The 25,675-nt window shown below is 36.5% G+C and overlaps 1 protein-coding gene across 1 annotated transcript; it reads left to right on the forward strand.

Annotated features, from left to right (window-relative positions):
- Window positions 1-13,193: 13,193 nt before the first annotated feature.
- LOC145684829 (uncharacterized) lies at window positions 13,194-25,328 on the forward strand. Its single transcript, XM_081757195.1, has 2 exons — window positions 13,194-13,327; window positions 24,392-25,328. The coding sequence occupies exons 1-2, from the start codon at window positions 13,319-13,321 to the stop codon at window positions 25,139-25,141; spliced, it is 759 nt and encodes a 252-aa protein (XP_081613321.1). The 5' UTR covers window positions 13,194-13,318; the 3' UTR covers window positions 25,142-25,328.
- Window positions 25,329-25,675: the final 347 nt, after the last annotated feature.

Raw genomic sequence — 25,675 nt, forward strand, 5'->3', positions numbered from 1 at the left:
GAAGGGAAATTCCCATTCACCTCTGAACACTTTTCAGAAACCACGTTCTCTTTCGCTTTCTAGACGGGAGGAGGGAACTTGGTAATGGCATCAAACCTTTATGTGTAGTTACAAAAATTGAATTTATAAACAAATAAGAAATCATAAGTTTATCAGGATTTAATTGATAATTTATTCACAAGATTCCCTATCAAGGGCGTGGTAGATGAAGCTTCTGTTCTCCATGAGTCGACATTGCCAACTGACATGGTCGATATGGAAAAGATGTTGTATGGTGATAGAGAGATGATACTTCTTGCTGAGTATTTCAAAACTGACCAAGGAAAATCGTTATCAGACTTAAGTCTAACAAGCAGATTGTCGATGAGGAGTTGCAGAAATCGGGTAGAGGTATTATCAATTTCCATGACAGAATGCGAACGGGGACTTCCCCTTATGAATTTACAGATGACTAATATTAGAAATAGACTAAGTGCTCAAACATTGTCCAACTTGTTGTTCATCAATGTTAATGGCCCACCGCTAGACAAGCTCAAAGTAGACGAGCTATTTATTTCCTGGCTGAAGGATGGACACCATTCCGCTGCGGATGATTTACCACGAAAATGTTACCAACAGGAAATAAACCCGATTTCACGTTTGTTTTAAAGTGGAAAATTACGAGCTATAGAAAATGTATAGGCCTACTTGTATTACTAATGGCTTATTTGTGCTATTCAACTTTGTACCTATTTTTTAGTCTCTTCTTTGCTTTAGGTAAACTACTTTGGAATAAATATTCATAATAATTGCAATTATGCATATTTGTAACTTAAATTTAACGTGGTGTTTAGTGATTACACAAATTACAATTATGAGCATACTTTATGGAGATGCTCTCATATAGGGTACCCGAGCACCTTTATACACTATGAAAAACTGATTTTTCAAGTCTTTTGTGAGAAAAATACTGTGAACTGAGAAACCATAACCTTTTTCATATTATACAGGGGTATTTTCCTGCGAATAGAAGTTTCTTTTGGAATGCGTTGAGAAATTAACACTTGCAAGAATACTCTTTTAGTGCAAGTATATTTTACGCACACACTAATTTCCCCTCATCTCGAATTGTTTCAATTTCCTCACTGACAAACACTTTACCATTTTATATCATAAAGATCAGATCCACCGTTATTCTGACAGAGCGGTGCTTGAGCGATTGAGTAGAAATTCGAACTCCGATTAGTGACAATTTCACAGTCATGTTTTATTACAAGTGTAAACTCTTTAGTCAGTACAGAAGAGGCCGTGAATCGTGTTCAGAGTTGATGACGATGGATTTTGATGAGTCAGAATAGGTCACAGTGAATGAGACTGGTTCATGGTGGGTAGTGGGTCACGGTGGGTGGTGGGTCAGAGTGGGTCACCGTGGGTGGTGGGTCACGGTGGGTCAGAGTGGGTCGTGGGTCATGGTGGGTCGTGGGTCAGAGTGGGTCATCGTGGGTGGTGGGTCAGTGGGTCGTGGGTCACGGTGGGTGGTGGGTCAGTGGGTCGTGGGTCAAGTTTTCGTTGACCCACGCCAACTCTGGGAGGTAGTGCGTTGTTTAATAAAGTAGTATGAAAGTACACAATGAAGAACACACAATTGCGGATTATTATTATTATTATTATTATTATTATTATTATTATTATTATTATTATTATTATTATTATTATTATTATTATTATTATTTTACGAATTCATACTGGGATATTCTGTACAACAAGTTAGCTAGCTTGAAAGAACATTAACTGTGTGTTTCGACTAGGAATAGTTCGTGTACACACCATTCACCGTGGTTTTCGTTTTTTTTTTCTTTCTTTTTCGTTCATATAGCATTGCAAAATAAGACCCATGAGTACTGACCGACATCATGTTGGGATGAGCATCTCGGAAATATCGTGGAAAAGTCCTCTACTAAAACCGTAAGTGATAAAAGTATACTACAACTTACGTTTTCAATACTAGTTGAGAAAGTATCACATAATGCAAACCAAACTACTTAACGTGGTATACACGCGACACTGCTTCTTCATTTTTCATGTAGTCTTATCACAAACTGATTTTTAACAAAACCATAGTAAGCACGAAATTAAAAAAAAAAAAATAAATAAATTTTGGATAAATTAACTTTTTCAACTAGAGATGTTCATTGGGTTATCTGAAATCTCAAAATAGCATCGGTAACTCAGGGAAATGGTACTTTCCATCTTTAATTTTACGATATGTACTGAACTTTTAAAAATTTTCAGGCACATCGGTTATCCTTTTTAAGTAATTTGGTACACTAAAATCTCCTTTATTGTATTTATATATTATTTAACTCCAATATGTGTCCATATTGGAGACATAATCAAGAACTATTGGATGGATCACTATCAATTTAGGCAAGGACGCAGAGGGATAAAAGCAAGTAATTGACTTTGTTGATGGAGGTAATTGGTATCAAGATATGAATGATGCAATCGGTTCTGTACCTATTCCTATGGGAGTAATTATCATCCTTCTTTGATAGACTACTTGTAGTGCTACTATGTTTTGCGGGTCTGTATAATCGTCAGGAACCAAAATTTATCCGTGAAGTGCACTAAAATGAAGGTAAATTACATTCTACTTAACAGATTTACATATGTTATGTTTTCAAATATTAATTTATCTTAAAATACAATTTATTTAATTTGGAACAAAATGGCCTAAGGCTGACCAAATTTAGCTTGTTAAGGAGTTTGGTTTACCAAAAGCCCAATCAAACTTCTTCTCGTGATGGACACTGCTACGTGTTTACTGAAATCATGATTTATGGGCTTGTACGATTTCAGAAAACCAAAGTATATTCATAGATGCAATTACACTTAAAAGTTTCTTTCTTTCTTTTTCTGAATGAGAGAGGAGACAAATAGTAATACTTGTATATTTGTAGAGAGAAATGCTAAGTACCTCTAGTTATCTTGCAGCATCAACTTAAGTATATATGACCCTCGAGACGAAATATTTTTTTTTCTTTTTTTCAGAGACGAAAGCTGAGAGAGACTTAATCTCTGTACGAGAATGTAAATTTTTTTACAAGCCACGGCAAAGATTTTTGCGTGGCAACTGTGACTCCCTGATAGACGTCCTGAATTAACAGTGACGGTTTTGGACATAATCTGTTTCTTCATTAAGTGTTCGGAAATGCAAATATCCCGGTTTCGCTCTAAAACATAAGTTAATACTAGTATCATCCGTGCGATATTGAAAATTCCTGCTTTTATTATTCATCGATACACAACTGATAGTGATAATCTGCTTTTATTACTCATCGATACTCAATTGATAGTGATAATCTGCTTTTATTAGGGGGAGAGGAAGGGAATGGCGATCAGTTGGGAATGGCGATCAGCCCACTTTGCCCTCTTGCGTGACCCGAGGAGAAGTCAAACTAGTGCTGCCATCTGCCTCTTGTAGCAAGGTTTCTTGTGTATTGTCGAGGAAGTTGTCAGAGAAGACTGAAGTCTACAACGTGCTTAAACTTGTTTTTGTTTATTTTGTTATAAGGATCTGCATATTTCAACTCACGATACGTACAATTTTAAGGTGTAAGATCATGAAGTTACAAAGATTCATAAAAAGTTATATTTACGTCTAATGCACGACGCATAGTTATATTTCAAATAAACTACGTTTTACAGTATAACCAGCTCAATTTTCAAAATGGCGCAATGTTGGGAATGCCGATCAACGTGATCGGTTCACCATCATGGTGATCGCCATTCATAACAAACATTTGGAATACTTCCCCAGCCAAAAATTATAAAAGAGGCTATACCTAAGATAGCTAATATGCCTACTTGAGTCAAAGACTGAAACTTTGGTATCGGTGTAATCTTTGTGGATCGTGGGAGCATGCTGACTGTGTTGTTGTGGACTCACCACATGGATATATCTGTGACGTGTCTTTGAAAAAACGTCTATAAACATTCAGTTGACGTTTCTCAGTCTTTGGAAGGCGCAGTGTACAAAAAATAACTTGAACTGCCTATGAAACTATATGTGTTTATTAAGCTTGTAATGTGATCGCCATTACCAACATGTGACGGGAATGGCGACCAAAGTAGCAATTTGAGTTTTTTCCATCGTGTTCCCGAACTGAAAGAATGATCTTCTTTTTATTTTACACACTTATTGTAGAAGGATTGGAGTACGTATTTAGAAATTTGTTTCAATATATTTTGCAAATGAAACTACGTAATAACCCATTTTTCTTAGGTGATCGCCATTGCCCACCTCTCCCCTACTCATCCATACTCAACTGATAGAAATAATCTGCTTTATTGTTCATCAATATTCAACTGAGAAGAATAAGCTGCTTTTATCATTCATCGATACTCAACTGATAGTGATAATCTGCTTTTATTATTCATCGATACTCAACTGATAGAAATAATCTGCTTTTATTATTCATCGATATTCAACTGAGTAGAATAACCTGCTTTTATTATTAATCGATACTCAGCTGATGGAAATAATCTACTCTTGCACTTACTGTTATTTACTATCTCCGATATTCTAGAAACACGTGTTTAAGGCTGAATAAACTTTAAATTTTCATAGGGCGTCACGGTTTATTAGTCTATAAATCTGAGAGTTTATGATCTACATGTTAGCTAGACTCCTGGTTTGAGTGGCTGTTTACTAAATTGCAGTATAATTGGACATTAAAACTAAATAATATAGTTTAGAAGTATAGAAATTAAGGTTTTGTGATATAGTTGCAAAAGTATGTGGCTACCCGCTTCTTGAAGCTGTAGTTGGCTGTCCACTAACTTACACGAACTTAGTCTGCTCTACACCTATTGAGAGATCAATGAACCTATTCGTAACGCGGTTTACATTAAAAAAAAAATATATATATTGCGATGTAGGAAGAAACTTAACCAAAACATCTTGGTGAATATATGTATGGCTTAATATTTTTTAAATTTAAATCTTTGGTTTTGCATAAATCTACCAAGGAAGATCATGATTAGAATTTAACTGCTTCATCTATGTAGTTATTATGAACAATTAAGCGCTGTCTTCATGAATTCGCAATCTTCAGAAATGAGAATAAACTTTTTTTTCTCGCACACTGAATTTTTACTGCGACTTTTAGGTGTGGGTATTATAGCTTATATCCGCCTGCACCCTAAAGAACTTGTATCACCTCAGACTTTAGACAGGTTTCTGATGTCTATACGCCCATTACTATGTTTTTCGCATACTAAGTATACAGACAATACAAGTCCTTATTGCCCATCCAGTCAGAACTTTAACTTATCGTCTATATAGACCTACTCGTAGCAGGTAAAAAGAATGATTGTAGATGTCATGCTAAAAGTGTCAGTTGATGAATCAATGTAAAATTTACAAACTGACCCACCAACGCCACCCTTGTGCGTACATCCTCGCTGCCGAAGGAGTTGCGGAAGATTATGAACCCTGGTTACCTTTGTTGCTAAGCTCCAGTTCCATAGCAGTGGTCTTCTCCACTTACTCAGTAGTACCAAGCAATAGAACCATTTTTGCGCTAAATGCAATCTTAAGATTACATCGGCTCTTACATATAAACAAACAGTTCACGTATTCTTTGTTCATTGCTTAATCTCGATTGGTGATCCAAATCAGATCAAACAATAAATGAAACTTATTTTTTAAGTATTATTATTTTTTTCAACAAGTTGACTTATATATGTGGCGAACACGTTGTATCAGTAGAATGCTCGCTTCTAGTACTGTTAGCTCCTGGTTTAAACCTAGGCCAAGAGAGTTTCATGAATTTCCTTGCTATATGGTTAGCGTGCGCACTTTCGGAGCGAGAGACCTGGGTTTGATTTTCAGTAGAGCTCATATGGTTTTGATTCCATGTTAAGCTGAAGGTTCATGTTTCGCAAAGCCTAAGTGCTCAACGGGGCGTTAAACTCCAAATCAGCCAACCAACCAGTGGCGGATCTAGAAGGTTAAAACTGGGGATTCAGCCAGAACCCAGACTATGAAAGGTATATCATGAGTTTACTGTAAACTTTCAAAAATATGTAAATAATATCTTAAATTATTTCTGTCACTCAAAAATCTGGAGAGGGACTAGGCTCCCCGGCCCCAGCCTAGATCCACCACTGCAACCAACTCTTGTCCGTGAGTTTTCATCAGGTTCTCCCGCTTCCTCACACATTTTCATTCCATCTATTCTTTCGTAATTATGCATTTTCATTATCATCCGCCTCTTTTTGACTTAAGACAAAATTGTGGGATGTTTTGTATATTTTAAAGTGACTACATATTTTGGGCATAAACTGATTTTATTATACAATAAGGAAAGGGGTAATAGCTATTGGTTTCAATACATGAAATTTCATTACATTTCATGGTGATAATCTTCCAACACAACGCCTAGCGCTCAACTCCAGATCGAAAATCATTCTCTAGCACAGTGGTGTAGTCTTAGCAACCGTGGATACTGTTCTAAGCACTTTTTTCGAAATAAAACCTTTTAAAGAAAGTAAAATTTTCAATTTCTTGTAACTTTGTTCCCTATTGTCACAACTGCGTCATATCATTGTCATAAGGTATTTTCGATGTACACTGACATGCTAGTCTCAATTACATTATTACTGACGTAGAGACCTTCAAAACTTTGTGTGTTATATTGTAGTGCCTTTAGCTTGTAATACTGAATAACAAATGTGGTACCGTAAGAAGGGGTTACTTTGCACCAGACTTAAGGAATTTTAAAGAAAATCACATGGAACTTACAAACGAAATGATTTAGAACACTGTATTTTACAGATGTAATAGCTAGATATTCATAGCTAATATAAACATGTAAAAGCAAAACATTCGTACAAGTGTACTAGTAAACATTCAGTATGACCATAGTTGTTGAAATATAAATTTTGGTGCAACGTCACCCCATAGATGGGGATACTTTGCACAACACAAAAGAATGTGTTCAAGATACGAACATAACGCTTCTGTGCAATGCTTTCCTTTCAGTATTTATACATTTCACTTCCTACACAAAACTCCATGCAGTCTACAAATATTTATATTAGAATGATAGTACCGGTATCAGTACTTAGTATGAATTATCGATATTTGTGAAGAAAATTATGTATTTTCTAGTACCGGCATAGGAACCACATTCTGATAGTTTAGTATATGCCCCCACAGAAATGCCAACTCAGGAACAGAAAAAAAAAAATCCCCGTGAACTGATTTGCCTTGCTTGCTCTTTATGTTCAAGGATATCACCCCAGACGTAATCAGTTGAATATTTACGGAGTTTGTTTCTTTCAGGCTGAAGCACACCGAAATTGAATGATTTCTTTTTAAAAAAAATAAAAATCTAATTGTCATTCCTATGCGTAAAAAAAAAGCTTTTCTGAGTGAAGCCCCTCTCAAACTATTTTTCTCGATCCGCCACTATTCGTAATTTATTTTCTAACAAGAAATCCATTCCGGCATCTACCTAAATAGGACATTTAGTTCAAATTAGAAGGCAGGAGGTATCTGCTCAGTCGTAATTTCCTATCTAAGGAGTCACTTTGAACCTGTGCTAAGTAACCCCGGTTACTGTAAATGCTGGAACCGCTTTCTCCCAGTTTTTTTTTTCTTTTTTATGACTTTAAAACGTTTCACACTTCAATTTCAACTATTGCTTCGAAGTCCCATTACAGCCTTCATAGTAGTATTCTACGAAACTGACTTAACTTTGATGGAAATTCTTGTAGGTGATACCTTTTAAATTTTCTCGTACTTTACAACGAACGTTTTCCACACCTCTACAACAACAAACCCTCCGGACAATTAGAATGATGTTAACCGCCAACAATGGAGCCAAAATACAGTTAGATGTTCTATTTTTCGGTAGCAGTTAAAACTTTCTCTTTACAGCTTATGGTTTTACCGACAGACGATTGTACAACTTTTCATATTTTGTGCAAAGTTACCCTTGGGGTGCAAAGTCTTACGGTATTGTAAGTTTTCATTTAACATGGAGATTTGAGAAATGTAATAACTTGGCGTAGCGACCAAACGTAATAACAACAAAACTTTATGCGGGTTGTCAGCCCTATTCATCTAATAGCAGTGCAGAGTATGTTGAACAATGTCTCCTTGTTGATATTTGCATGGTGCAATATTTCAACTAGTTTGATGAATTAGTTTAAACGTTATAAGGATTTTCAAGATAAATAGGTCCACCCTGTATACTTGATATCGATTTATCGATATCTCTTAACGTTGTACCATTTTGTCTCATAATTTTTTTACAGAAGTTTAGCTTCATCTCAATCCTCGAAAAAGTTTTTCTCCTGTCGTTATGTAGATTTGTGTAAAAAAAAAAAAAAAAAAGTGCCCTGGTTTTTCTTTCTTATATTTCACGTAGAATTGATCATAAGTCTTCCGCGCCACAAGACGTCCATGAACAGTGTGGCATAACAACATTTCAATTATATTTATTGTTATACTGTATTGTGTTACTACTTGCGTATCTTTTTAACGTTGATTAATTTTCTTCATTTTGTTCGTTCAATCACTATATCAGTTTTACACTATGAATTATGTAACACTTAAGCAGTGTTTGAGATATGAGACTTGGGTGCACTGGTATTGCCCACGAATATTGTCCAAGTTCTCGTCTGTTTTCAATTCTTATCTTGTTTTAGAAGCCATACTTGACTGTGCCGAATTTAAAAAGGTATATCTCGTGGACAATAGGGGTCTACTACTCCCTATAGAATTTGGAAGAATAGGACTTTACAAGTATAAAAAAAATCAAAAACTAGAGTACATTCAGTAGAAAAAGAAAAATATGTCGGTAACAGGAACGCATGCCATCAATGCACAAAGTTCCAGGTTCGATTCCCAATGAGAATGCATCGAACGTACATATAGAGGTTCTTATCCCATTTTAAACTATGTTTTTTCCTATAGAGCTTCGCTGGTAACGAAGAACGTTACACTCATCCCTTATTTTAATAGACTCACAGGGGGTAAATATTTTCCTGTGTTGCTGATTTTCGATCCTATGTCTGTAATGACTAATGTCTACAACTACATTATGTAAAAAAAAAAGGGGGGGATTCAGTATTGTACTTTTAAGTATTAATCAACTACGGTATCACGTATCAGTGTAAAAGACATGACACGCTGTAAATATTCACTATAATACAGTAAATTCAACATTTTAAGTTTAAAATCAGGACTTACGAACTGACTCGGATGCTCCAGACCAAGGTCCATAAAATCGAATGATGAGTCAATCAGTTAGTCAATAAATTAATAACCTAAATGGCATTTTCTGTGTATTAAATGGTTTCACAGATAAACTTTTAGTGTAATGATCTTTGATCTCTGCAATATCCCAAAAACTAAGAAAGAGTAGGGCGAGACAGATTGCGATTCTTATCTATGCTGACTTTCGAAATCATCGTGTTCCCCGCTAGTGTAGTGTAGTGGCTTCTGTAATGTATAATTGAGGGGTCAGAGGCATTTGATGATCATAGAGGATACACAATCGTAAGCTCAAGCCCCACTGAGATCGTTTTAACAGTTCCTGAAATGTATTGCTTAATTAGAGAAGGCTGGCTCAAAACCCGGAACGAATAAAATCAGGTACCCAGAGGTACGATTGCCTGAACAATTAATTATTTAAAAATGGCTACCGCGTGCTTTTGAGTATATGGTCTTTGGTTCGAGGTTCAGCCCACACTATGGTCGTTTCTAACAGTCATTGAAATTTATTATATGGTGAGCCTGTTTAATTAGGGAAGGCTCAAAACCCGGAATGAGTAAACTCAGGTACTCAAGAGCTAGGATCGGATTATAAACTAACTTTTAGAAAATGGCTACCACGTGCTTTTGGTTTATGTTGTCTCTGATTAGATTTCCGATGGAAGGGCACTCAACGTATTAGGGTGGTTTGGATTTCACCTTAAAATGTAGGTTCTTTTCTCATATACCATCAGTGCTGAAAAGAGATCCCAAATTTAACTCTAAGACGTAGCTTAAGGAGAGGGTCAATTTTCGATAAGCGTACAAATTTTGATTTTTTTTTCGGTATAAGTGTTTCCCAAGAGGGTTTTTACATTGTTGGTTTCAATGTAATGTTCCTTTTTGTTAGTTTTATATTATAATATCATCTATTTTATTTTTGTATAAAAAATAATTTGCTGCTGGTAGATTTGAAGCGTGCTGGTACTAGATGTTAAGCTATCTTGTTTTTGCCAAACTTTCTTAATGTTCAACATCCTATATTTAAAAAAAAAGAAATAATATTACTTCTCTCTCTCTCTTATTTAAACCACTGAAGCTTTAAAGGTGGTCTTAAACATATGGACCTACCCAAGGGCGGATCCAAGGGGAGTCTAAGGGGCTATAGCTTCCCCCCCCCTTGACGCTCGGATTTACACTGGATAAAATGGACTTCAATTCTGCTTTACACTGGATAAAACGGCAAATTATGGTTTACCCCTCCCATGATCATATCCTGGATCCGGCACTGGACCTACCTATACAACCAAACAATATTAATGCTCAGATTATAACATAACATGTTCGTGCTTTTAATATTGTGAACAATGCCATACGATAAATCTAAAGTAGAGCTATTACAAATGTTTCTATTAGTAGCTGCTGGTGCAGTGTAATTAAGCGCTCTGAGGCAAAATCCATTAGGAGTTCTCGTCCTTCTGAAGAAAATGGTTGAATTTGTAACGGGCCTCGAAGCTCCTTTGTCGTGCTTCTATCGTATTGGATAAAGTTAATAAGATAATTTTGGAGACTATTAAGACTTATGTTGCGAACTAAAAGAAGAAAAACATGTTTTTCTTTCTTTAAAAAAATAAAAGAATACAGTTTGAAAACATACTTTCTTATATTTAAAAAAATAAGAAACAAAGCAAAGCGTTCTATAAAGTTTAAAAATATGTTTTAAAGAAAAAAATAAAAGAATTCTACGTATACACTATTAAAGAGAAGAGCATGGGGAAGCGCTCCCGTAACAATTAACTTAAAAATTCTTCAAGGTATATTTATATACTTATATATTATTACATGAAAATTGAAGAATTTATAAATTGACACTATATGGAAGCGCTCCCCATACTTTTCACTTTGCATATATACACATAATGCCCCCAGAAAGCAGAAAGTTGCCAAGCACCACTTTCCTTCATTTCCAACTAAGTGCATATCCTTAGCACCCATTTCATGTTTAATGTTGGCAGAAAGGAGACAAGTGGCAGGAGACAATATGAAAGGTCTGCAGTGAAAACTGAATTTAAGAAGAAAGAAAGAATAAGGATTAATTAGTATTTTATTAGTTTTTTATGCTCTCCTGAGAAATTTGCATTTTGGCGCTTAGCACCTTTCTGCTTTCTGGGGGCGATATATCGCACACCCGGTGGAAGACTGTTACAAGTCAAAATTGCACATTTTTGGGAACATGACATTCAGTTGCGTATTTAGGAAGGGGCTTCTTTTCTTAAGCTTTCCCCGAAATCTCACTTACTATAGTAAAGTATATGAAATATCTTGCTGAATTTTGACATTTTCAGGCAAAGCCCCGCCCGAAAGTTAGCAACACCCCCCCCCCCCGAAACAAAATCGTAAATAGGCCACTGATGACATTTAAAGTTTGTTATTCTATCAAAATCACTCCCTGGAATACTGGTATTTCTGCCATCTAGGGGTTAATTTGTTTAGTTACGTCACCTCTGGTGCTTGGGGTCGCGGGTTCGAACCCAGCCCACGCCAAGTGAACTTTGTGGTGGACAAACACCGTGTGCGTGGGTTTTCTCGGGGTTCTCCCGTTTCCTCCCACTTTCTTCATTCCACCATTTCATTCATTACTCATCATCACCGTCTCCTTTAGCCTAACCGGCATAACCGTGGGACGTAAAACTCAAAGATTTCATTTCATTTTTGTTTAGTTACGTTTATACGAAAATACCACCAGGTAAAGCACGCTTCTTTCTCTCTCCATTCTCTTTTGAGCAATGATAACTCAAAATTTTCTTTCTTTTCCTTTCTTTCTTTTCTTTTCTTTTCTTTCTTTCTTTCTTTTTTTTTTTTTGAGTTGTAGCACTCTTCCACCTGGTGTACGATATGTTAGTAAAGACTTATTAAAGAAAGCTTGCTTTTAAAAAGTACTTTTATTTTATTTTTTTAAAGAAACAATATTTTTCTTTGGTATTTTTGATGCGGTTTCCTTAACTGTCTCTAAAATTTTATCATTGTATAACGTCGGGATGAGTCGAATTAAGGTTGCAAGATTTGTTGACTGAATTGGACTATTATTTAAAGAAAAGCAAGTAATTAAAAACATGACTACCTAGCACGCATTTGATGCACAGGTCTCTGGTTCAGATTCAATCATAAACTGTAGGCCTTTGTTCCATATAATGGGTCATAAAAATAAGGCGGTACATTCCAACCAAACAACTTTCCTGATAACACAATTAGTTAATTTTTGGAATTAAGAAGATTCCTGAATCTATTTATCTCTTTTTAGAAAATTAAATGTAACAGAACCTCCATTGTGCAGAAGCTGATATGCATACTCAGACTGGCTACAAATTTAATTTTGTTGGTGATATCTTTTCCATCATTGAAAGCTAGCTAAGGTTTCCTTGGTATGGCAACACTTCGTAATCGTCTCGAGATCATCCAAGAGGAATCTTCGAGTATCATCAGGCGTACGCGGATCCAGTAGACGCCCTTCCTTCCAGGCATACTTTTCGGTTTAGGAAACCAACGGGACAGTTGGTTTTCAAACAGTACATCCGAGGAGGAAAAAAATATTTAGTAATTTAAAAGTTTTACAAGAAAAGAAAGAAGAAGAAGAAGAAACTGTAACCAACTGCTACATCAGTACTATTGTAGTTAACCTTGGAAGGCCATTGTAGGTTACCAGTTTAATAAAGAGACGCTGATGCCTTTGGAAAATTTGTATTCACCCATCTCAGGAGGAATGGAGCCGCCTCTTTATAATTTTCGTTGTTTTTTATTATAAAAAACTGTCCTTGACACTCTCTAGGTTCTATTGATTTTTTTTCAAACATCGTTAATTTAAAAAAAATAAAAAAAATAAAACAAGTATGGACGACGGGGATGATATGGTGGGTGCTCTCCTGTTTTGGACAAGGCGTGGTTGGGTGACGTAAGACACAGCTTCCTATAAATGGGACATTGTAAGGATGTTCTTCCTACATCCGCTGTTATTCCTGTCTCCTTAGGGTTGTGTCGCAACGAAGTAGTGTTCTATTTTTTAAGTTTCTCAAGATGAAGATGGTAAGTACTGCTTCACATCCAACTGTAATTCTCCGGCTCAAATCATTTTTGTGATCCAAATTAAGCTAAAAACTCTACGTTGTGGCTACAGTTAGTAACTAAAAGCTCTCCGTTGCTGCTACCGATACAATTAGTGGCAAGCGCCTGCGTTTAGTGAACGAAATTCCACGTTTAATTCACTGTAGAAGGGCATCGAAATCCCAGTCTCCTAGCCTCACTGGAATACTATACATCTCGAAGATCAGCGAAATCAGACGTTACCGGGTCTGTTCAGAGAAAAGATAAGTGATCATTCATACTCGTCAGATCGTGTTGGCATTGCGGCGTTCACTCAGTGTCGAGAAGACAAGCAGGGAGGCACTTAAAAGAAAGAAGAAGTGAACTCCGATCTAGAAAGCCAGCACTAGCGTTGAGTTGAGCGTATGTACTGACCACTCAATTCCTAAGAGGCATGAGTGTCATAAGCTGTCTGGTAGGCCATAGCCAATAACTGACGCGCCATTTTTCTTTCTTTCTTTCTATTTAAATCTTATAGGAGTGTATTGTACGTCTTACAGAGATTCAGGTCCAACTTTAAACTGCAAGCCTCATTCTATATAACATCTGTTACAGGAAAACTTAAGTACAATACAATTAAGAAATCTACATTTCCCATGCCGCTTTATAAGCATTCCGATGACCTTCCTTGAAACTATAAGGTTAGAGTAGCGCTTCGGAGACCTAGAGACGGTTGGATTTTTGATGGGAGATTCACTGGTTCATATTCGACGTTAAACTGTAGATCCACGTCTCAAATAGCCTCGGTGCTGAAAGGAAAGCTAAACTCTATACTAACCAATCAACAAGCTTTGACGCAAACAGAATATCTATATATGGACTATATTTATTATTATTTATTTCTTTAGCAAACCTGCAAATACATCCGAAAAGAGTCCACAACATTAGAAACAGGGGAAACTATAAACTTAAAAGGAAGTCGGCTACGTTATATATTTTGAAGGTACCATTTCCTTAGTTGGATCGAGGAAAATTCTTCAAAACGAGTCAGGATGACTGGATTGGGGATTTGAAGCTGAAACCTCCCGCGATTGTAAAGTACAAACAGTCATCATTCACTTACTTTACGCGATGTGATGTATAGTCATCACGTTTTAAGGTTGCTGGAAACAAAAAATTAACATATTGCTGAGACAAATGCTCAAGTAATAATTATTATTTAGTCCTCATATATTTACATGTAACGTATTAATAAGACAAAGAGAAATATCCAAATGTCTTTTATCTCCATTTATTTTCAAAACATATTTATTTGGAGTTATTTAACTTTTAGGTATAGTAGCATAGTCGTGATTTCTCCCCCCTAAAATACGAATTTGTTACTCGGACATTAATAAACATACTTCTAGATCTATGAGGTATGTCTATTTGTTGCAAAAGTCATGAAATAGTTTTGTTTGACTAGTTGTAAAATTTCTGTTTCGTTGAATGTTTTAGAAGACTAAGATTAAAGTTTCAAATGTGGACCGAAATGATCTGAAACAATTGTATTTATCTAGCATTTTCATTTTTGTCATTTTTGATAGCAATGTGCGATGAAGCTTGAAATAACAAAAGAAGATATCAAGTCACGCTTATTGACCAACTCATAAGCTTCTTAGCTGATCCAGGCCCGTATCCAGGGGGGTCTAGGGGGCCGGGCCCCCATAATTTTTGCTGTCCCCCTAAAAGTTTTACAGTAGGCTTGCAAAAGAACTATAATATGTTGATGAACTATCATATGGTTGGATCGGGCCCCCCCTAACTTTTGCCGACCCCCTTCCCCTAAGTTTTTGGGCTGGCTACGGGCCTGAGCTGATCCTACCGACAAGAATGACTTGATCGTTGATTAAGTCAGAATTATAGCTCAGTATAACATGAAAAAATAAATTTAGTCAAGAAAGGAAGCCAAAATAGGTAGAAATGGAATAGTAGATAGAAATATTTGTAGTTATACGTTTCAGAATTAAGACCTTTTGACTAAAAGAGGTGGATGATTAGTGAAAGTAAATAATCGTAAAAGAATTTGGTGGAATTAGAATGCGGGAGGAAGCGAGAAAATCCACGACGTTGTCGATCACAAACTCACATAGCCTGGGAACGAACCCCTCACACACACGAAGTGCTCTACCTCTGAGTCACGAAGCCACCCCTATACAAAATCACTATAACATCAAGAAGGTTTCACTTGTTTGCATAGAACAGTAGTAAGAATCATATTCTAGATATAGACCCATAATTATATTGAATTTTCATAGATACCAGAACGCATACATCTATGAGATCTTTTCCATCTGGTAAGTTGTTAAAAAACCACGGTATTCTTATTTGCTCTAAGAAATCCCCTATTCATATTCCCCGTTCATACTGGGAGACACGGTGGCTTAGTGGTAGAGTGCTTACCTCTTGTGCGTGGGGTCCCTGGTTCGATCCCCGTCCAAGTAAGTTTGTGGTGGACAACATCGTGTCCGAGGGTTTTCTCGAGGTACTTTCGTTTCCTTCCGCATTTCATTTCAGCAATTCTTCCAACATCATTCACTTTGCCATCTTCTCTCTCAGCCTATCGGCCATAATTGCGGGATGTTAAGCTGAAAGATTTCAAAGATTTCATTTTATTTTTCCCCTCTTGCATACTGTCCTAAAGGACTGGAACACGTACTATTTTCTTATTCTTGATCGTAAACAACGTTGGGTTACAAATGAGGGGTAAATTTGGATAAGGGCGTAACTAGCAATTCTTTAATTTTTCAGGAGAGCAGAAAAGCAAACGCCCTTTTCCAATTAACCAACGTATTCACACAATATTTTTGGAGATAGGCGTTCGCTACGTAGCAGAGATATTACCTTAACACCACCTAGACACATGCGGACATGGCCAAACTTGCAGAAAATATGTATATCTCATTTTACCGGAAATAGGTCGATACGCCCTTATTCAAATTACCCCTTCAATTGCAAATTAACATTGATACCTCAAAATTGCTTGTGAACCTTTTCTTTCTTTCTTTCTTCTTAATATTCACGCTGTAAGAATATTCATCGTGTGAAATTTGGCAAAGTGAGAAGTGAAATTTGTGGGTTTTAGTTACTATAGAAAACAATCAAGCACGATAGATTACAATTTTCGCCACTGACTTGGTTGGTTCGTTAATTTTCTATTTGGCATCCTCTTCAAATCCGAAATTGTGTGAGACATTGACCTTGAGCTTAACGTGAAGTTCGAACGACATGAACACCCATCAGGAATCGAACTCGGGTTTACCAAAGATGCGTGCATCAACTATACAGCCACTACTTAATCTGCTTCTTCCCAAATTTAAGATAAACCACACAATTCTTACTAAATCACACAAAAATCTTTCAGTTTAACGTCCGACAATTCTGTCCTTTAGGATAAGGGAGACGGATGATTAAGGCAAGTGAATGACGGTGGAAGAAATTGTGGAATGAGAAAGTGGGAGGAAACGGGAGTACCCCCAATAAAAACCACGGGCACAATCTTATCCACTAGAAACTTACTTGGCCAAGGATCGAACAGAGACCTCATGCACTAGAGCTGAACGCTCTACTACTTGGTCATCCTATCCCCAACTAAATCATACAGTTCGTATGTACTAAATGATGACTCCACTTATACACCAAAAGAACTCATTACTACTATTCGCTAACACTACTATTCACACAACAGAAGACATTACTATTTACCAATATTGAAGCACGAAATATTTCTCCTACTATTGATCCCACTTAATAATTCTATAAAATCTCATAAATTGTTAGTTGGAGAGAAGGTTTAACCTTCTAAAACATATCCAATTCTTTTCTTTAGAAGGAGGAGAAGTGTCCTTGAATTTCTTATCGAAAATGGATAACATGAGCTGGTACTTACATCTCACGTAAAATGGTCGTTGCTCATTGTTCTTCGTCTTACAATTTCTGATAGATAGTATAATGTCTGTGTAGGAATCCCTATTTTCCGCAAAGTCTGACACATGCTCCAAAATCCTCCTAACATGACTCACAATAATGTAATTGCCTACTTAAAATTTTAAACTTTCTTAATAGATCTGTTTTCTACCCTCACCCTGCATAGCCCACCAATCAGGGTGTAAATTTTTATCAAAAATGATACAAATTTCCTTTTATTTACCTTAAAAGCCATTTTTTGCTTACCGAAAAATTTTAACGTGCAAATGTGTGATCGATTTTAAATGGAAAAGCACTACTCATTACGTTCATCCTAAACTTTAGATCTACATTTCATATAGTCTTTTTGTTACTGGCATGAAACAAGCTTCGATAAATAAAGCTTAAACTTCAATAGACCTAACACAAAAAATTGGGTAATGAGCAATCATCTTTTAGGATATCCTTGCATCTGCAGGTGTTCTCTACTTCTTCCCTAAGCCACCAAATACCACGTCATTAGTCACTTATCCACCTTATGGGGAACAGAGTGGTTCAGTGACACAGAACTCAACACTTCTGCGACAAATTCCTGGTTCGATCCCAAACTTTGTAATTTTGTGGTGAACAACATCATGTCTGTGGATTTTCTCTGGATTTTCCTGTTTCCTCCCACATTATAATTCCATCAGTTATCAATCACACGCTTTCATCAATCATCTACTTTTTTAAAACTAAAACATAATTGTGGGATCTAAAACTAGAAGGGCCGCCGTGGTTCAGTGGTAGAGCGTTCAACTCTGGTGCATGGGGTCCTTGGTTCGATCTCAGCTCAGGCAAAGTGAAATTTGTGGTAGACAAACACCGCGTGTGTAGGTTTCCTAGGGGGTTCTCACGTTTCCTCCCACTTTATTAATTCCACCATTCCATCCATTTCTCATCATCACCGTCTCTTTAGCCTAACCGGCAAAAACGTGGGATGTAAAATTGACGGAATTCATTTTCTTAAACTAGAAATTTCATTGCATCATCATCTCCTTTAGTATTCAGCAGTGGCTTCGAAAGACAATTCCGCAAAACATATTTAATTTATTTGCATGCTAATTGGGATTGTTTGGAATCGTTGTTGGGATTTGAAAAAAAATACTACAAAAATATATTTTTTGTAAAGTCAATTTAGCAAATTTATCTTAGTTTAGTTGAAAAAGATTCTTTTTTAAAAGTTTTGAATTTAATTTTTCTGTATTTTATTGTGAAAAAAAAAAGATTTCACAACAATCTAACATTTTATTGGTACCATTTTGAAATGCCTATTATGAGAGGCGCCAAAAAGTTTTGCAAGAAGCAGGAGTTTGGATACGGGAAGTTGAATACTTATGCAATATTTGCTTTTTTTATTTCATTGATTTATTACGGGAAATATTTATTCTCTCTTTGAATCAAACTGAAAATTTTAATAGTTAGATTTTACAGATTTGTTATACAAGCGTAGTTAAATGTGCCTTGCCTTGTTAAAATGCGTTTGCTTATCAGTTAAATTTAGCATTTCTCAGATTAGCTAAAGTCCAGGCCCGTATCCGGGGGCGTCTAGAGGGGCCGCCCCCCTAAATTTTCACTGCTCCCCCAAAATTTTGACGCTAGGTTTGCAAATGAACTATAATATGGTGATGAACTATATTATGGTTGGATCGGCTCCCCTAACTTCTGACACCCCCCCCCCTAAATTTTTGGGCTGGATACCGACCTGCTAAAGTCGATTTATAAATAATCACGAAATTAATTTAATTTCCACAAAGCACGACATTTATTTTATTTATTTCTTCATTTTTCTAAGAAAATCAGTAAACATTAACTTCCCAGTTCCTTTCAGAGAAAAAAGAAGTATACTTTTCAGATAAATACATATGTGCTAAAGAAACAGAGAAAGCACCAGTGGCAGATCTAGAATGTGAAAGCTTGATAGGTATATCATGAGTTTACTTTAAACTTTCAAAAATATATACATATTTGCTTAAGTTATTTTTGTCACTCAAAAAACTGGGGGGCCTAGGCCTCCGGTCCTGGACTAGATCCGCTATTGGATGACGCAGATACTCAACACCGTTAAGAATCTCTTGTCCGTAGCCATGGATCAGTGATGATATCAGTGGTGGCCCGGGAAAATCCATCCCCCCCCCCCCCCGCATCCTTCAAAGATACGAAATTCAACCCGAGACATGTGTGTGATCATGTTTAACATAGATTACCAGAAATTTCGCAGTATTACTTCCATTCTCTGTATATTGAAAACTTTTTACTTCTGTAATCATTATACCGCAGAGTAAGTGTAAGATGTTATGGATTGCCTTAGATAGTTTAGCTTACTTTACTTTAATCTAGTTAAGGTTAAGTTAGGTTAGGTTTCATATTTCTGGACCTACTCTCCGCCACTTAACCTATCATCACTGGCAAAACCATATAACATTTTCTTTCCTTTTTTAATAAGCTGGGACTCCAATTTAAAATGACTGTAATCTTTATTCGTCTTGTTGTTCTTGTAATCATGTTATTCTATCATACAAAGCCTGGTTTAATTTGAGTTAAATTTTGTTGAACATTACACTACTAATCTGGAACCGGCCTCAATTGATTCTATTTTAGTGTTGTCTAGGTGCCAGTGCAATTAGTGTGTGAACTACCTGTTTATGTGATCCAACTAAAAGCTTTAAAAGGCTTATTTTTTAAAAGATAAATTTGACCTAATAGAAAGCGAATTTCCTAACCCATTTGAAGAACAAAACTGCAATTTTAAAAACATAAAGAAACAGTAAAAATTAAGATTCTCACCTGTCATTATTTTTATCTCAAAATCCAAAATGAAACGAATATAGACTTAGTTATAAAATGATAGTGTAAATTTATCTTACTGGGTAGCATAATATTGATTGTGTTAGTACGGAGAGTATAGTTTTTATAGTCACAGAGATCCGTATTTGTCTATTTTACGGAAATTAATGCATGAGGGTCTGCCTTCACGTATCGTTGTCTCAGATTCAACACCACATATCTCCAATTTTGAGTTTTTAATACCATTAAAATCAGTATAGGATAGCACACAATCTGGTTAGGTAGTACACCTACACGTGTATATCAAACAAATGACTCTGTTATTCCCTCAAAGTAATACCGCGTATAATGAGACTGAAGCTACCTTTTAAATAGTTTTTTTTTGTCTCCCCTGTAAAATTGGTAAAATGTTACGCTTTATTGAAGCTCAGACGACGGTATGCAATTCTATTCAGCTTAGTATCTGTTGATTAAGTCTCATTTTTTGAACAACTTTCGATTTTTTAAATCTCATTCGCTGCGTAAATAATCCTAAGTATGTCTAATTATAGGTATGATCTAAAGTCGGTACTTCAAAATCAGGACGAGTTTTTTTTAGGAGGTTACAGTTATTATTTTTTAAAAATATATACAGGATGTAACAAAAAGATACGGCAAAATTTCAGGGGTACATTCCTTACGGGTAGACAAATAAAAAAGTTTAAAAAAAGTTAATATATGAAAAGTTACAAAAGTTAAAGTGAGGAAATGCAACGTTACAGAGTTACGACCATTGAGTCGTCTGGCTGTGAAATAGTCACATTCTGGTAGCTCCTTAATGGGACTCAATTTAAACCTCAATAGCTCACCCCCTAATTAAGCTCGGAAGATAATTTCTGCATCAATGTGTTCCTGAAGGATGAAGCTTTCGACAGGTATGTATTTCATGTATGTGTAGCTTACCACGGTGGACGGGGTAGGGTAAGTACGTGATGCAAAAAAAAAAAAAAAAAAAGGTAGTTTACCTCCTCTGTCCACCGTGGTACACCCCACATTAATGAAATACATATCCGCGGAAAGCTTCATCCTTCAGGAATACATTGATATCAAAATTATCTCCCTAGCTTAATTAGGGGATGAGCTATTGAGGTTTAAATTGAGTGACATTAAGGGGCGTCCAGAATATGACTTTTTCAAAACATCAGACGGCTCAATGGCCGTAACTCTGTAACGATGCATTTCCCGACATATGGTCATATAAACTTTTTTGCTTGTCTACCCATAAGGAATCCACCTCTGAAATTTTGTCGTACCTTTTTGTTACACCCTGTATATATAGGATCATTAGAACGATGACTTTTAATATATATTTCCATTATTTTACAAATGTGGGAACTAACTCCAATAGTGTTAGCATAAAATGAAAAACGAAAATTGTTTTAAAAAACGAAATATTTCTAATGATATTGAGCTGAACAAAATTGCATATGGGAGGAAAAATTCTCATGCGTCGTCTTCGACAAAATTAACAAGTACGGGATTTTTACTATATTTTTCATAGTCATCAATAACAGACTCAATATCATGCTACGTACTACTAAGATGGGGCTATACTGAAACCATTTCTTGTTCAAAGGGTATCTGATTCGATTCTCACCCACGAGTTTGTGAGTTGAGTTGAGTTGATTTTAGTTCAGCGTCCCGTTCAGCAGCGAAGCTACATGAGACGTGGCCCTACTGATTAACGTGGAATCTGAACCACATGAGCTCCCGCCGGGAATCGAACCCGGGTCTCCCACGCCAGAGGCGTGTACACTAACCGCTTAGCCACGAAGGAGCTCCCACGAGTTTTATGGTGGATAGCATCATGTCCGTTAGTTTTCGCACGGTTCCTATGTTCTCTTCCACATTATCATTCCACCAATTATATTATTACCATCAATGTTCATTATTAACCCGTCTCCTTTAGCCTAAAAGACATATACGTGGGACGTAAAGCTAGAAATGTCATATTTCACTTCATTTGATGCTAAAAGACACTCTGTCAAGACTTCAATTATGACACCAGCAAGACTACATACTATTGTTAATGAGATATCATAATCTAAAGTTAGAAACTTTAAATATCTTTCAGTTATTGTTTCTGTGCTTGAATATATACGGTAAAAAATTTAGATTTACAAAATAAAATATATTTTCCCAATTCACATTACTCAACCAAGGCGCCATAGTTAGCGGTGACCAAGAGAGTTCAGCTTCCTCTGCAACCACTTTCAGCCTCTCCCCCGAAATTTTCAGTTATTTGTTTATATAAATATACGTTCAAAAAAATGGGCAGTCATTAATGTTTTGTGAACTCAAGTTATCCGAAATCATAATTATCCCCTCTTACTCTTTACTTTAGTAGGGACGCGGTGGCTCAGTGGTAGAGCATTCACCTCTGGTGCGTGGGGTCTCGGGTTCAAACCCTGCTCCTGCCAAGTGAACTTTGTGGTGGACAAACACCGTGTGCGTGGGTTTTCTCGGGGTTCTCCCATTTCCTCCTACTTTCTTCATTCCACCATTTCATTCATCTCTCATCATCACCGTCTCCTTTAGCCTAACCAGCATAACCGTAGGACGTAAAACTCAAAAATTTCATTTCATTTTTCTTTACCTTAGTGTTCTACCTACGGACTTGTACTAAACAGTGTTTTAATTCACTTCGTCAGACATAATATTTGAGCCATATTTGTTACTTTAATCAAGAAAACGAAGTTTTGTTACTTCATTTTGGCAAGCAGGCGTAGTCTAGTATTTAGCGATCTAGCTTCGTACCTGATAGGTCTTTGGATCGAATGCAGAAGTCAAACATCGTGACTCATATTTTTCCCATGATTTTATGTTTTCGTAACACGAATACTGGGATGATACCTTTGAAAATAGTCTGTCTACAACTTCCTAACACTTCTCTTCATTGTTAATGTTATTGGATGTTTCTTACTCCAGTAATAATTGGCCTTGCAATTCTAGTACCAGTGATGATTTCAGGGAGTGGTCCTCAGGGGAAAGGGTGGATTTGCTCCAGAACAATGATATCTTCAATACTGATCAACTGCTATTTCCGCGTGCTACTTCTCATCCCCACATCTAGAAGAAATTTCAATTCACCAATGTATAGTAGCGTCATGGACAATTTTGCTTGGTTGGGATGGAAGCGGAGCCAAGGTTCTCTACCGATATAAATAAGGTTTAACGTTTTTTCTTAGTGCATTACTATATTTATTAAAATATCTCCACAAATGTTTGGGGGAGGGCAATTGCCCCATCCCACTCTCCTAAATGACTCCACTGTATACCAGTTCGTCAAACAAATAAATGCTACACATTTCTGAATCTTACGGAAAATTATATTTACCTATGTTACATCGAGTTATAATTTCATTCATTTCTGAAACGTTTGAGGTTCTTCGTTCTATAAATATTGCAAAAGGATCTTCATCTTTCTTGGGACCACACTCTACTGTATTTTGAAAGTCCTACTCGTGAACACAGATGGCAATATAAATTCCACACCGTTATTACATTTACATTTGTTAAATGCCTAAAAGACGAGCCTTCCTTCTTGAGAGAGTAATAAACAAATAGTTTCTTAAGTGAATCTTTCTCCGTAGCCGAAATTTGTTTTGCAACTAAACACGGAAAGATCTACCTTACTTCATGAGAATCGGTAGAATAAATTAATCAACTCATGTAATAAATCTTTCCTTGGTTGAAATGCTATTACATTCTGTGTCGATAATTCACACATAATTCATGTAATATATTCATTCTATTGTAAAAATGATACGAACGAACAACTAAACATTTAGGACCTTATGCAGAGTCGTTCTGATGCGTGATTAGTGTCATACTAAAGAGATAGGCTAACATTTTGTTTCCTGCAGTAGTCAGGCCTTCAGTATGACGCTAATCATGCGTCAAAACGACTCTGCACAAGGCGCTTAAATTTTCTTATTTGCCAAGCTGTTAATTATAAATGGTTTATTTCCATAACAGTCTTGCATTTTCAGCAATAAGAAATTAGTACTTTTTTTTTAAGAAGAGCTACTTTCCAAACAACTGCAAGTGTTTTTTGGTTTCTTTTTGTCTAAATAAAATTATTTGTTTGTGATGTTTCGAATTTTAACATGTCTGCATGCATAGTGCATTGCATATCTCAATTTCATTTCATCATATTGGAAATCTTTGCTATACTGAAATTTGTTTATTACTTCTTTTGTAATTCGATTTTTAAAATGCAATAATTTAATAAATACTCTCTTTCTTTATTTACAGCTCGTTGTTCTTTTCCTGGTCGCAGCTGCCAATGCTGCTTCCATCATTCCTGCCAAATACGAGAGCTCAGTAGTGAGGAACGACCGAGTTGGGAACAACTTCGCCTACAGCATCACAGAGAACAAGGCTGTCGGAGGAGCAGTGATCCCGGATGTCGCTGTTGCAGCCAACCCTGTTGAGATCCAATCTGTTTCCGTTCTTCCTGTACAGAATGTTGTTGCCGACACCAGAACTGTGCAGCTGCAGCAAGCTGAGATTCCTGTAGTCCAACAGCAACTGGTAGCTGCTCCAGTCAGCGGTGTGTTGACTCCAGTGAATACCAGAATCCAAAGTCAATATGTTATTCCAGCTGTCCAGAGAATCCAGAGCCAGGTTGTTCAACCAGTCAGCACCCGAGTTCAACAACAGCAGCAACAGGTACAGGTACAACAACAGCAGGTTCAACAGGTTGAGATTCCAGTCACTCGTCTCCAGACTGCCGCTGTTGTTGCTCCAGTACAACAGGTCCAGGATGTCCAGAACTTGGAAATCCAGAACGTTAGGGTCTCCCCATTGAACCTCGAACAGGCCAACGTTAAGACCGTCAGCTATGGTGTTGTCCCAGCTGTTACCTACCAGGTCCAGCAACAACCTGCTATCCCCATCAACAATATTGGTCTCTACGGAATCAACTATGGAGTTCGTGGACTTACCTACCCATACGCTTACACTTACCCTTACACCACCAACACCATCATCCAGGCTAACTAAATTATTATCACCTTACCTGTGACGGATTTCATTGATACATCTTTCATTTTCTACTTTTCCTAAATTTTCTTTCTTTCTTTCACATTTCAGAGTGCAAGAACGAGTGGCTGTTTTTCTGTCTGACTGAACTGTGACGTTTATAACTCTCAAAAAACAAAATTAAAAAATCAATAAAAATTAAGCATTATTAGTTTGTTTCATTATTATTATAACTTTCAATTATTATGTCTATGTAATTATTATGTTATTTATAGCTACAATATTAACTTAAGCATTGGTCTTTTTTTAAGATGCTAAACATACTTGTTGGAAAAAGGTGAAACATACCCAAGGGCGCCCATATTGTGGTTTCCATGGGAGGGGGGCAAGTATACGTGACATTGCAAATATAGGTTGAAATTTTGCTGTAACTAATGTAAAAATTCAATTGGGTTTTCGATATTCCGAAGTACGATTTCCTCTAGGGGGAAGGAAAGGGTGAGGCGAGCGCCCACCTTGCCGCCCTGGTGGGCACCCTTGAACATACCCCATGTG

The sequence above is a fragment of the Thermobia domestica genome, chromosome 5, assembly GCF_964235325.1.
Source record: "Thermobia domestica chromosome 5, izTheDome1.hap1.1, whole genome shotgun sequence".
Taxonomy (NCBI): Eukaryota; Metazoa; Arthropoda; class Insecta; order Zygentoma; family Lepismatidae; genus Thermobia; species Thermobia domestica.